The sequence below is a fragment of the Crinia signifera genome, chromosome 2 (assembly GCF_055691185.1).
Source record: "Crinia signifera chromosome 2, ASM5569118v1, whole genome shotgun sequence".
Taxonomy (NCBI): domain Eukaryota; kingdom Metazoa; phylum Chordata; class Amphibia; order Anura; family Myobatrachidae; genus Crinia; species Crinia signifera.
Window position 1 is genome coordinate 297,937,741 of NC_139218.1, and position 14,005 is coordinate 297,951,745.

The window sequence follows — 14,005 nt, forward strand, 5'->3', positions numbered from 1 at the left end:
CACAGTGCATGTTTAGCAGGTCTCCTCACAGAATCAAGTGAAATAATTAGCTCCACCTGTGGATCTTTTAAAATGTGTCAGTCAGTAATGAGTGTACCTATCGGGTTACCTGGAAAACATGAACTGAGTCCCTAGTTTGAGAGACACTGATCTATAGCATTAACGATGCACACTCTCATGGATCATTAATAAACCCCCGTCGTCTGAGCATGCAATCAAATCTACCTATATTGGCAATGACTGAATGTTGAGCGGGGGACCTTTATGATGTCACTGAATGATATCAGTAACAATATTGCTCAGTGCTTTAGTGCTAGATCATTCGTCCAGGCGAACTGCTGATAATGTTAATGATAACTGTTCAACAAATTGTATAGTGTGTTACCCTACTCTCCAGCAGCCTAACCCTAATCATCCCCACTGACTGTCGGGATTCCACTTTTGGTACTCTGACTGCCAGGATCATGACTGCTTCCCCAGTACACAACTCATTCACAGTGCAATGCAGTAATTTCTTGTTATACTGTATACATTGGATTCAGAGCTTACAAATAAGACACATGAAGAATGCAACTTAGTTATCTCACTTACGTTTCTAAAAAAGAAAAAGATCAATTATAGTATTGGAAAATCAATTTTATAATGGACCACAACTACAGATATGGAAGACAGAGCAGGCGTATGACATTTGAACATAATTAATTAATGTGATATGCAGAAGACAACAGCACAGTACATTAATGCAGTCCCAATTTAAAATACTTTAGGTGCATAGACCATTATGGTGCAGTGCATACTTGTCAAATAAGGATTGGCGCAGATGACAACTGCAGGTAGTCTGCGTACTGTTGTGTTTCTTCTACTAATGTCATTCACTTTTGTTCCTGTTTTTAGAAGCTCTGACCCCAGAAATAGAATCTGACCGTAATGGGGCCAGAACAGATGCTGAAAGGACAATACAAGGTAGGTTGTGCAAAGTCCATAAATCTAGATCTTGCATGTGAGTGTTGTTATAGTATGCTATTCAGCCATGTAGCTCACCATCTGGCTGAAATGAACACAAGTGCAAACAAGGTCACATTTGCACTGTTGTTTATTACAGTAAATTAATTCTGTAATGTTTAATATAACAGCTAAGGGATCAACTATAACACACATAATGTAGAACAGCATCATTTAAAGAAATCCGATTAGCTATGTAATGTATATTTTTCCAATGCCTTACATTTCCATGTAATGTATAACTTTTTGTTTTGGCTTTTGGGAAACTACAATTATGAAACTGTAATATACTAAAGTAATGTACCTTGTATTTTCCTATGACAATCTTCATAAGAAACAGTGGCTAATAATTTTTACTGAATTGCAAATTGAAATAATATATATATAAAAAAATCACTTATACAGTATATATCTCATTAGTTTAAGGTTGCCCTTGACTTAAAGGGAGAGTACTTCTTTGAGTAACCTGCGACTACATTATTTAGCCAGGCTTTCTATGTGTAGAACATTGGAGGTATTCCTGCTTTAGTCTGATGCTGGATGAGTGACAGACAGTTGGGATTCTGATGCTTGTTTCCTTGCCACTGGAATCCAGACTGTCAGGAGTCCAACAGTCGGGATCCTGACTTACAGTATATTGGCTATTTTCCCTCGTGGGGGTCCACGACCACCATAGAGGGAGAGTAGAAGAGGTGGCGGGATGCGAGCTTGCCGCAAGCCCGCAAGGGGTTTCAATGTGCTCACCCCTCTGTAGGGCTTTTGACAGTTGGAATTCCGATGTTGGAGAAACAACCGTCGGAATCCCGACTGTCGGGGACTTATACCATACCCCTTCATTCCAGAGCAGCCTCTGTCACATACATTGGCTTCTTCTCTGATTTACATTTCAGTATCTATATGAAAGCATTGGTGCAGCAGGTGCAGTGCACCAAGGCCTCTGAAGGCTAAAGGGCCCCGTCACCCTCTTCCTGTCACCCACTGTTTTTTCCTGCCATACTCTGCATCCCCCTGCCTCTCCCTGTCACCCTCTGCTTCTCTCTGTCAGCCACTGCTGTGTTGCATATTGGGAACTTAGGTTGGGGTGGAGGAGGGGGGCGAAAATGATATTTTTTGCACCTGGGCCCACCACCCACAAGTTCCACCACTGTCGGAAAGCAAAGCTCTGTCAGACGCAACAGACACATTGGCATGTATTCAATGCCGGTGCGAGCGACCGGCGAGGGGGTTAAACTGCGAGGATCGCAGAAAACCAGTGATTTTTGCAGTTTAACCCCCACGCCGGCCGCTCGCACTATGCAACGTTCCGGGGGAATCCTCGCCGTCACAGAACTGCGAGTATTCCCCTAAACTGCGAGAGCCGCGGCTAGTGCAGCAAACTCACTGTAATTAGTCTCGATTCTCGCAGCTTTTGGAGGCACATACGCCAATTCTCCCTCGCTCAAAAAACGGAGCGAGGGGGAATTTGCGTATGAGGGGGGTCAGTTGAATACTGACAGGGTGAGCGGTGACTGCGAGCAAAAAGTCCTGCTCGCAGTCACCGCTCGCCCACGGCATTGAATATATGCCATTGTGTGTAGCTCTTAACCGTTGTAGTTGACACATGCTAACAGAGCCAAGTATTGGGAATTCCCACTCAGTGAAGTAATGGTACAGTGTGGCTAAATATCAGTTGTGGCGTAAAAAAATATTTTACTTTGAATTTGGGATAGAATTTTATTTATTTCTTGTTATGACATTTTTTTTTTCAAATGTCACTAGAGTCATTACTGTCTATATAGAAACATGTTATTGGGTGCAATAAATTGATTTTATTATTTATAATCAGTTACAAAGCAACCTAATTAAATGTGTACAAAATAAGTAATTGTCCCATTATTGTGCTTTCCATTTATTTTATTTATATTTTTGCACAATTTTAATCTGAAAAGTATTTAAAAAATATAAAGCCAGTCTTTCAGGTTTTTATATTGTCTGGTTTCATCTGCATCTGCAGTCCTGCCTTATGTCAGGACAATTTTAACTCAAGGAGAGATACCACTTCCTTATACTGTATGTGTGATGGCCATGGTGTATGATCAGTGCTGATGTGCTAACAGAAGTATCAACAGTCAGTGGCACTGTCCATTCCAACAACTACAACAGTTGATTTTGATAGCTGAAGTTGTTCCTGCCACACCACAACGGATGCGGTCTTTTGGTCTACAGCAGGCATGTCCAACCTGCGGCCCTCCAGATGTGCTAAAACTACACATCCCAGATGGGCTATTAGGGAATGCTAGAATGATGGCAATGCATGCTGGGATGTGTAGTTTTAGCACATCTGGAGGGCCACAGGTTGGACATGCCTGGTCTACAGCATGATGCTCGACAGTTATTAGGTCGACATGGGTCTAGGTCGACATGGAAAAAAGTAGACATGGGAAAAGGTTGAAAGGTCATTAGTTTGACACGTCATTAGTTCGACAGTGTCTAGGTCGACAGTCAAAAGGACGACATGGGGTTTTTCACTGTTTTTTGAGCCAACATGTGATGACAGATGGTATTTCATGCCCTACCATGCCCCGTGGAGGGAGAATAAAAAAGTGTGCAGAGCGTAGCGAGGCACCGTGCACGAAGCATTACGAGCGATGCAAGGGGATGCGGTGCACTTTAAAGTGTGTCCATGTCGACTGCGTTGACATTCGGGTCAAAAAAACAGTAAAAAAACCCATGTCGACCTTTTGACTGTCACCTAGACACTGTCAAACTAATGACCTGTTGAACTAATGACCTTTCGATCTAGAACAACTTCGACCTTTTCCCATGTCAACCTAGACCGATGTCGACCTTTTCCGATGTCGACCTAATAGTCTTGACCTAATGATCCCAACCCCACCAGAAAGCAATGTCCCAGAGATTGTGCAGACAAAAACAATAAAGTTTCAATTAGCAATGGGTGCTGCTTGGGGATTTCTGACCATCACATGCACAGATTCACTGCTAATGCTGGTCAGAAGCCAAAAGAGGGAAAGTGCAATTCATTGGCAATACTTTTTTAATAGGCGTGACAGTTATTGGCACTGCTATAACTCAATAATGAGTAAAGTAAGGCCATGCAGTTAGCAAACAGCAACCACCTGATAATATATCTATCCCTGTGTTCTTATATTTATTATTGAAATTATTTTTACATTTTATCTGCCCCACAGAGGAAAGCCTTTTCAATGTGTACTCACTTGCATACTGCTGCCTCAACTTGCTCACTGGTTGATCATTGGTAATTTAATAGTTCCAAGTACTTTACACACTGGAAATGCAACTCAACTTGCAGCTAGTTCAATCTGACCAATTGGGCCAACACCTGGGTTATTAATAACTTTGTTTTAGTATTTAGAAAATACATTTCTTAAGAAACAAAAAAGTGTCTTCAAAATGTCAAAAACTTTAACTCATTTGCCTGGTGTGGTTGCATCAGATGTGACCACTCCTTACTGTTCTCTCCCTGACATGACTGCATCTAGGCCCTTATTCAGATCTGATCACAGTACAAATTTGTTCTCAAAATGGACAAAACCATGTGCACTGCAGGTGGGGCAGATGTAACATGTGCAGAGAGAGTTAAATTTGGTTGGGATATGTTGAATCTGTAATCTAAATTGCAGTGTAAAAAGAATGCAGCCAGTATTTACCATGCACAGAAACAAAATAACTCACACAAATCTAATTCTCTCTGCACATGTTACATCTGCCCCTCCTGCAGGGCACATGGTTTTCCCCATTTTGAGAACAAATTTGTATGATCTGAATAAGGGCCCTAATGCGACTAGTCAGCAAGCTCACTGTGTGGACGCCAGAAGACAATCATCCTGCAGCTCCCTCTATTGGAGAAACCACATAATCCCTCTACTTCCTGGTTCCCTCCCCTCTGTGCATGCCATGCTACCATTGCTGAACAGCCAGCCTGGCAGCAACCACAACGCGGCTGCAATCATTAGCAGCCACAGGGGAAATGTTAAAAATCAGCCCCTTGACTTTCTCTGGACCTCCTGAAGGTATAGAGAGGAACCGGTGCCAGGAAAATGTTGCTATGTGCTGACCATTCATTTTCTGATGTTATGGCTATTGATGCTAGTAGCATTGTTTCTAAAAATATATATATATATATTTTTTAAATAAAATCATAACCTAATTCAAAATACCCTGACAATTTCTGATCGGTGTATGGAGAAAATATTAGCCATGTAGGTTGTTTTAAAGATCCTATGTGAGTAATTAATTCATGTTTTGTAAGAGTTGCTCAAGAGACTGGTATAGTGTAGAAACATATTTCTAAATGTTATTAATGTGTAAAGGTCAGAATGCTGTAGACTACATTTAGCATATAAAATATTATGTTTCTACTGGATTGCAATTCAAGTAAATTGATACCTTTATTCAGAATTTAATGCGAGATTCAAGTGTTCACAAAATAAATTTGTAAATCAGTAACTCATTGTAACTTTTACATTGTCTGGATGTATATTGATCACATTTTATCTTGAAGTATTTTATCTTTGTATTCAAAAGAAGATAACTGCAAAACAAGAACTTTTTTGTCTCCTCTTTGGATCAATATTTGTAACTGTATATTCAAAAGGCGCAAATACTTTCCGAACACTGTGTGACAGTAAAGCTACTTAACCTTTTCTCCTGCATTTTAAGGCTGGAGGCTAGGAATATGTTATATTTAAAAGGAAGAAAAAATAGAAAAATACACTAAAAAGGAAAACATTTCCATAAGTTCAGAGAGCCAGATTGTTTTGTTTTGCATAGGTTTTTTACATCTTTTTAAGAATACAGTTTCTTCTTGAATTTTGCCATATATAGATATATTGGGTGACATTCTATGGATTGAGATAAATGCGCATGTTTTTTGAGCGCACCACATCGCCGCAAATCGCACTTTTTCAAATCGCACTTTTCTGTCAAAATTCGCATATTTAATGTGATGCGTTTTGGAGGCTGAAAAGTGCGAAGAGGTGCGATTTGCGGCGAATTGGTGCGCTGTCTTTAGTCCTGAAAATGTGCGATTTTCATGTCTGAAAATCGCACGTTTGCAGGAAAGCGCAAAGTTTAAAAAAAAAAACGCGCGCGGGGTCCCCCGCCCGAGCATAACCAGCCCCGGACTCACTGAGCCGGTGCTGGTGACATAAAATCAGGGTCCCCGACAAATCGGGGTCCCCTTGATTTCATGAAACCAGCACATGCTCAAGGTCCGGCGCTGGTTCCCAAAATACGGGGGACAAAATGACTAGGGGTCCCCCGTATTTTAAGAACCAGCACCGGACACAACCAGCCAGCAGGGTAATGCCACAGCCGGGGGAAACTTATTATATAAGCTCCCGCGGCCAAAGCATTAACCCCCTGGCTGGTCAGCATGGGCAGGGGTCCTGGGGAAGTGGGGACCCTCCCAATGAAGGGGTCCCCCCCTTCAGGACTTACCAGCCCATGCTGATAGTCCGGGGCTGTCCCCGATGCCCCTGGGCGGTGGGCATCGGGCTGATGGATTGTGTAAAAAAAAAGAATAAAAACTATTGTTTTTTACTGGCGAACTATGAGTCCCAGCAAGCCTACCCCGCATGCTGGGACTTGGAGAACCACAAGTCCCAGCATGCGGGGCATTAAAGGGCCCGCTGGCACTTGTAGTTCAACAGTAGAAAAAATAGTTAACAAAAACACACTGACACACTGTAAAATAAAAGTTTAATACACACATAACACACACACACTGATACTTACCTACCTTGAGCCCGTAGGTCGGTCCCTGGATCCTGGGTCCGGGCTCCGGGGCTCCAGGGCAGAAGAGTCCGGTTCTGGGGCCTTGGTCCTGGTTCCGGGGCTGGTCCTGGGGTTCCGGGGCTCCTGGGCTGAAGAATCCGGGGTCCAGGATCCGAGGTAGTCCCCAGGGGTACCTAAGGAAGCAAATCCTACTCACCTGGTCCCCGGCGACGACCTCGGCATCCTCTCCGGTGACAGCGCTACTCCCATCTGGTACCCGGCTCGCAGGACTTTGACAGGCGCAGAGATGTTTCTTCCTCGGCGTCTGTATTCAGAATGATTTCTGGCCAATCAGGAGCCGACTTTCTCGGCTCCTGATTGGCCAGAAATCATTCTGTCCAGAGACGCCGAGGAGGAAACATCTCTGCGCCTGTCAAAGTCCTGCGAGCCGGGTACCAGATGGGAGCAGCGCTGTCACCAGAGAGGATGCCGAGGTCGTCGCCGGGGACCAGGTGAGTAGGATTTGCTTCCTTAGGTACCCCTGGGGACTACCTCGGATCCTGGACCCCGGATTCTTCAGCCCAGGAGCCCCGAAACCCCAGGACCAGCCCTGGAACCAGGACCAAGGCCCCGGAACCGGACTCTTCTGCCCTGGAGCCCCGGAGCCCGGACCCAGGATCCAGGGACCGACCTACGGGCTCAAGGTAGGTAAGTATCAGTGTGTGTGTGTGTTATGTGTGTATTAAACTTTTATTTTACAGTGTGTCAGTGTGTTTTTGTTAACTATTTTTTCTACTGTTTAACTACAAGTGCCAGCGGGCCCTTTAATGCCCCGCATGCTGGGACTTGTGGTTCTCCAAGTCCCAGCATGCGGGGTAGGCTTGCTGGGACTCATAGTTCGCCAGTAAAAAAACAATAGTTTTTATTCTTTTTTTTACACAATCCATCAGCCCGATGCCCACCGCCCAGGGGCATGGAGGACAGCCCCGGACTATCAGCATGGGCTGGTAAGTCCTGGAGGGGGGGGGCCCTTCATTGGGAGGGTCCCCACTTCCCCAGGACCCCTGCCCATGCTGACCAGCCAGGGGGTTAATGCTTTGGCCGCGGGAGCTTATATAATAAGTTTCCCCCGACTGTGGCATTACCCTGCTGGCTGGTTGTGTCCGGTGCTGGTTCTTAAAATACGGGGGACCCCTAGTCATTTTGTCCCCCGTATTTTGGGAACCAGCGCCGGACCTTGAGCCTGGTGCTGGTTTCATGAAATCAAGGGGACCCCGATTTGTCGGGGACCCTGATTTTATGTCACCAGCACCGGCTCAGTGAGTCCGGGGCTGGTTATGCTCTGGCGGGGGACCCCGCGCTCGTTTTTTTTTTATTTTAACCGTTTTTTTTATTTTTAACACCAGAACCCTGCACAGAACATTGCGATCTGTGCAGGGTTCTGGCTACTTCGCCAAACAGAACCTTGTCTGAAATATGTGCGTTAATTAGACACCTAAAAAATGCGATGTGCAAATGCGCATTGCATTAAATAAGCGAGTTGTATACTGTTCTGTACGAAAACATCTGGATGCGATAAAAATGCGAATTAATCTCGCACTTTTAGTCCGCATACCTTAACGCACATAATATGCGATTTCAGTCCCTTAGCGCATCCCATTAAATTTGCGATTTTAAGGAAAAATGCGATATCGCCATTTTGCTGTCTAATTAACGCAAAAAAAGGCAAATCGCATTCCATAGAATGTCACCCATTGTTTTTAAACACCATAATAGTTAACATTCATATTGAACTCTGCCAAATCATTGAACATATTTTATTAGTATTCCTGATTTTATTGACTTCAAATGGGAGGAAGTAAAAATGTCAACATTTAAAATGTCAGCAGTTGACATTGTTAAAATGTTGACAATGAATATGTTGACACCTGCAGAATGTTGACATGACCACACTGTCAGGATGTAAGGATGTAAAATGTCAACATTGAAATACCAGCATTCTCCATGGACTGCCAGTGGGGCATTATGATTAGGCTATGGGGGAGAGATTAGGGGTAGGCACTAGGGGGATGTTAAGGTTAGTAATACTGTCGACTGTATGTTGACATTTCATCAGTATTAACAGGATAAATATTAGCATGGCAGTGTTGATCTTGCAGGGATGTTGACATGCTGCTTGTTGATATATGCTCATGCTGATATTATTAATGTCAACATGATGCATGATTTCTGTTTACAAAATGTACCATAACCCCATTAAAACCAATACAATAAAAATCTATTCACCTTTTTCTTTCGTCGTCGGTTCTTCACTTTTCCACAGACCTTTCAGTGCATGCACCATAGTTTTCTCTCTTTCATTCTAAGGTCAAAAGTCGGCCTATGGACACATGGTGCTGAAACATGATAACTGAAACTGAGGAACTGTAAAATAAATAAATAATATTGCGCTATTAATATTTGTGACCCCATATATATATTCAAAAAATAATCATTATATAATAATTCATGTTTGTTATCCTCCTATTCATTACATAATAAATTGCCTCATGATAAAAGTATTGAGCCTCATCATCTAATGGTAGTTTGTGTCAAAAATGATCTGTATTGCTTTAAAGGCAGTGGTTTGGAGGTCAAAAACCATGTTAATGGGGGATCACATGCAAATCATCAGCAAACACGCCATTTGGTAAATTTACCTCCAAGGTTATGTAAAAAAATAAACAGCCCTGTCTGCTTTTCAGATTGAGGGTTTAAACATATTTAACCCTTGAGTGCCAAGTGAATTTGTCAAAATTGTGTAAAAATTGCCAAGCAAACATTTTTACTCATCATCATGACCTGTAATGTTTACCATTTATAGGAAATATAATGTTATTTTACACAACCGTTTTTATTTGAATTCATATAACAAATGTGAGCGACGCTGGCATTTTTAGTCAATATTTTGCATATCTCTCAAAGGGCCTTATTATGGTTCATTCTTTCTGACAAAATCCTTCTTAGATGGGCAAAACCATGTGCACTGCAGGTGGGGTAGATGTTACTTGTGCAGAGAGAATTAGATTTGGGTGGGGTTTTACTTCAAAGTGAGATCTATATTGCAGTGTAAAAATAAAGCAGTCAGTATTTTCCCTGCACAGAAACAAAATTACTCACCCAAATCTAATTCTCTCTGCACATGTTACATCTGCCCCCCTGCAGTGCACATGGTTTTGTCCATCTAAGAAGGATTTTGTCAGAAAGAATGAACCAAAATAAGGCCCAAAGAGCTGTTGGCACTCATGTTTTGCACTTCACTCATAGAGATGTTGGCATTTTTAGCGGATATTTTTGCACATCTCTGACAGAAATGTGGGCACTCAAAGGGTTAAAAGAGCATTTTAATGTCATTTCAGTTTGATTAGTGTTATAATCAGACATTTGTCTCTACACCTTACAATATTCCTATATTGTATGTGCTTACTATTTGGTATTAGCAATATTATTTGGTACTTATGTAGTATCTGGGCGTCCGATTTTGTGATTGTATGCCTTACCTTAAGGCATACAATCAGATGCGATGCGATGCGATTCGATGCGATTTTGCATAGGATTCAATGTTAAGAAGGTCCTGTTCATTTCCCCACTATCCAAGTGGGCATAGAGTTGATTTTATATAGCGTGGCGAGCGCAGCGAGCCACCGAGCCCGAAGCGTGGCGAGCGAAGCGAGCCCCGAGAGGGGACGCATATTTCTTAAAAAGTATTCTGTGTTCCCTCGCGGGGCTCGCTACGCTCGCCACGCTTCGGGCTCGGTGGCTCGCTACGCTCGCCACAGGTTTATATCCAACTCCATGCCCACTTGGATAGTGGGGAAAGGAAAAGGACCCCTTTTTCCCATTGAATTCTATGTTAAAATGGACTCAGACCATTTTAACATTGAATCCTATGGAAAAATCTTGACCATCGCATACGATTTGGTCGCATGCGATGCGATGCGATCCGATCCGATTTCTAAATCGGACGCCCAGATACTACATAAGTACCTATTATTTTTCTATGGAATTATTTTTTCTCCTGTAAAAAGTCAGTGAGCTTTCTACAGAATATACCTTTTATGTTACACTTTATTGCTATTTATGTTTCTCTTAAATATTTTAAGAGGTTTCAGGTTTAATTAAGCAATTAAATGTATTGATCAAATAACACAAAAAGCTAGGTTTGACTGCAAAAAGAAAAGCTGTTCAGTAAACAATTGTTTCTGGGTGTGCAGGTCAATGTTACTTACACTGGCATCAAAACTAAATAAGCATCCTGTACTAGATTGACTACAGTATAAGATAAATATACTTGTTATTTTAAAGACTCTACACATGTTGACTAAGGTATGATAGATAACAATATTTACTGGAATAAAAATAAAGGAAACAAAAAAACATTAATTAACTAGAGAAGTGGTTCTTCAACTGTTTGGCAGTGGGACCCCATCTTTTAATATAGATTATTACAAGACCCAAACAAGTTACAGCAGAATAGTGACCACACATGCATGGTCAGTGACCACACAACAGTTGGTAGCAGGGAGAGGCAAAGGGTGGAAGACAAATGCAGTGGTACTAGGTGGCAGGGATAGGCAGTAGGTAGCAAATAGAGATAGTGGATGACAGGGGGAGGCAGTAGGTGTTTAATTAGTATATGTTACCATGTTCCCCTCCACATCTCCCACTTTATGTGGTCCCATTCACCCTCCACATTCTAATCCAAGCTAAGCACTCCTCCCCTCCTTTATGCTCCCATGCTTCCCTCTCTACATTGATAATCACTTCACATTTGTGCTTTGTACATCCCTTCCCCTGGGCTGCCGTATATACCAGATGTCTTCTCTTCTATCTTTAGTAACAATCTCAAATGATGCCACCAGGCCACTGGGTGAGTTTGGAAAGGCAGAGCAATGAGGAGGGGGTGGGGCTACTGCTGGGCTGGACAAGAGATGCCAAGAACTGAGGATAGGGCTTCTGCCTGATGACAGTTTAATTGATTTCAGACTCCTCTAACCACTGATGGAGAGATCTGAGGAGTCATTAGCCTGAGCACATGAGAGTCGTGATCTAAAACTAAGATGGTGTGTGACCAACATTGTGGATGCAACCCACAGTTTGAGATCCACTGAACAAGGGCTATTTGTGGCTTTACTCCACCTGCCAGCAACCATAATTATAGATTGTTTTAAGCCATAGTTGTAGCAAAGCACTAATGCACTCTAGGCTGGCCCTGCCTTTCCCTGCAGAGATACGTCATTACATTAAGGATGGCCACTGTATGTGTGTTCGCTAAGAATGTGTTAAGCTGCTTTGGGGATTATCTCCAAGATGTCGGGTGCTGTTCCTGGCACCCTGTAAGTTAAAAAAAAAATAGGTGACACTGGTGTAGCGGCAGTGCTGCCACTTAGCCTTGTGCCGTGGCATCTGCCCCACCTGCAGTGCACATGGTTTTGCCCATTTTGAGAACAAATTTGTACTGCGATCAGATCTAAATAAGGGCCTTAGTGATAAAGAAAAAACAAACACAATCTTGATGATGTTGAAAAAACTTTTAGTGAATAAAAACATTTCCAAAACCCTTAGTAACTGTTTTTTTTTTTATTAGTTAAAATGTAACTTTTTTATTTCTTGAACTGTTGTAGGACCATTGGAAAAATAATCAATCCAGACACCATGATGTTATTCAGTGTACAGTCACTGCAATCTCATATGCTTACATGCTTTTACAGCAGACCCTGTGTTTGGCCACGGGATTGCATACAGTAACATACAGATGTAGAACTCTCATTCATACCAGGATGAGTATGTGACTAGTGTGCCTCTGAATGAGAGGCACATATGCATACACACGTGCAAACCAATCATTCATATGGATGGCCGGCATTTGCATCATGGCAAATACTGAAGCATGACGCATTGTAGATGCAAGTGCATACACATTGTGGAAAAGTTAAACATGGCTACATCTGTATCAGTGACTTGGTGTTTAATGTTCATAGGCTATGCAATAGCACCACAACTGCACACCAATAAAATACAATTTCATGCATACTACAACTGCAAGTATAATAATAGAGATTCTGTATAATTAGTACAACGAACCCATGATATGAAGGAGCGCACTAGTTTGTAACAGAAATAATAAATATAATTTGAGTGTGAAAATGTCAAGTTCATTGTGTTGTCATAACTTGTATTAGTTATGTTCATAATGCAGATATACCACAATATTTTTTCTATTATTATTTCAAATGTTCAAACTATATTAATGAGAACATCACTTGGAGATCTAATTATTTCTATTTGTCTTGTGTCACACTTTCTAATTCCCCTATATTAGAACAGCCAAAGCAAATTAATTGCTTTTCCTGCAGTTGAACCAGAGCCAAGAATGAGCTCACATTCTCTTTCCTTTTACGTCCTTCTAGGACTGTATTGTGCTAGATTTCCCTCTTCATACAAAGCATGGTCTTGAGAATACCTTTTTACACTTATTTTGATGCCTCACACTTGATGAAATGTATATACGTTTAAGTGACCCACTAGGAAAGATAAAGTTATTTTACATCAAAACAGTTAAAGTGAAATTAAAATTAAATGAATGAATCTCAGTGAAGCAAAAAAAAGCAGTAATTAATGGTTCCCTTAATTGTCTTCATAAAATATTTGCATGGGTCTAATTTGCATAATTTGCATGTATTAATTAATCTTTCAAAGGAATTTTGTGCTGAGAGAAGCCAAAAAATCTCTTTGTTTTATTTAACATCTAATGAAATATTTATCTTCTTTAATGAACTTCTCATCTTCATTAAAATAAAAATTGTGCAACTTTGTGTGTTTTAAATGTTTTTATAATTGAAGTCTTCTGAAAAACCTCTTTAAGCTTCAAATGTCGACAGAACAAACATATTATTATGCTTTATGCATCATTTAGCTGCAACATACAGTAAAACAAATGAAAATTTATATAACTGCTTATTTTTGTTTTATTATGTTACAGTGTCATTTAAGAGAATATTCCAAATTCCATTTGTTTTGTTTGCAGACAATTTTATTTTCATGAATCTTCATTTGTGAAACTGATACATTTCTGTGTTTTCTTAGACTGGAAAAAAGCAACAGCACATTTTTATTCATCGTTAAACCATTTTTGTGGTTCAATTAAAAAAAAATCTGATTCCTATTCAATCATACTTTTATATTTCTCCACATTATTTATTCTGTCAAGAGGAAAACATCAAAATAG

At 41.2% G+C, this 14,005-nt stretch overlaps 1 protein-coding gene across 8 annotated transcripts in view; it reads left to right on the top strand.

Moving 5' to 3' along the window:
• The window catches only part of DACH1 (dachshund family transcription factor 1), a 326,897-nt gene that overhangs the window by 303,070 nt on the left and 9,822 nt on the right, over positions 1-14,005 (top strand). For all 8 annotated transcript variants that reach the window (XM_083168873.1, XM_083168877.1, XM_083168875.1 and 5 more), the window contains one exon: positions 895-963. In XM_083168873.1, coding sequence (XP_083024999.1) covers positions 895-963 — 69 coding nt within the window. The remainder of the gene's footprint in view (positions 1-894; positions 964-14,005) is intronic.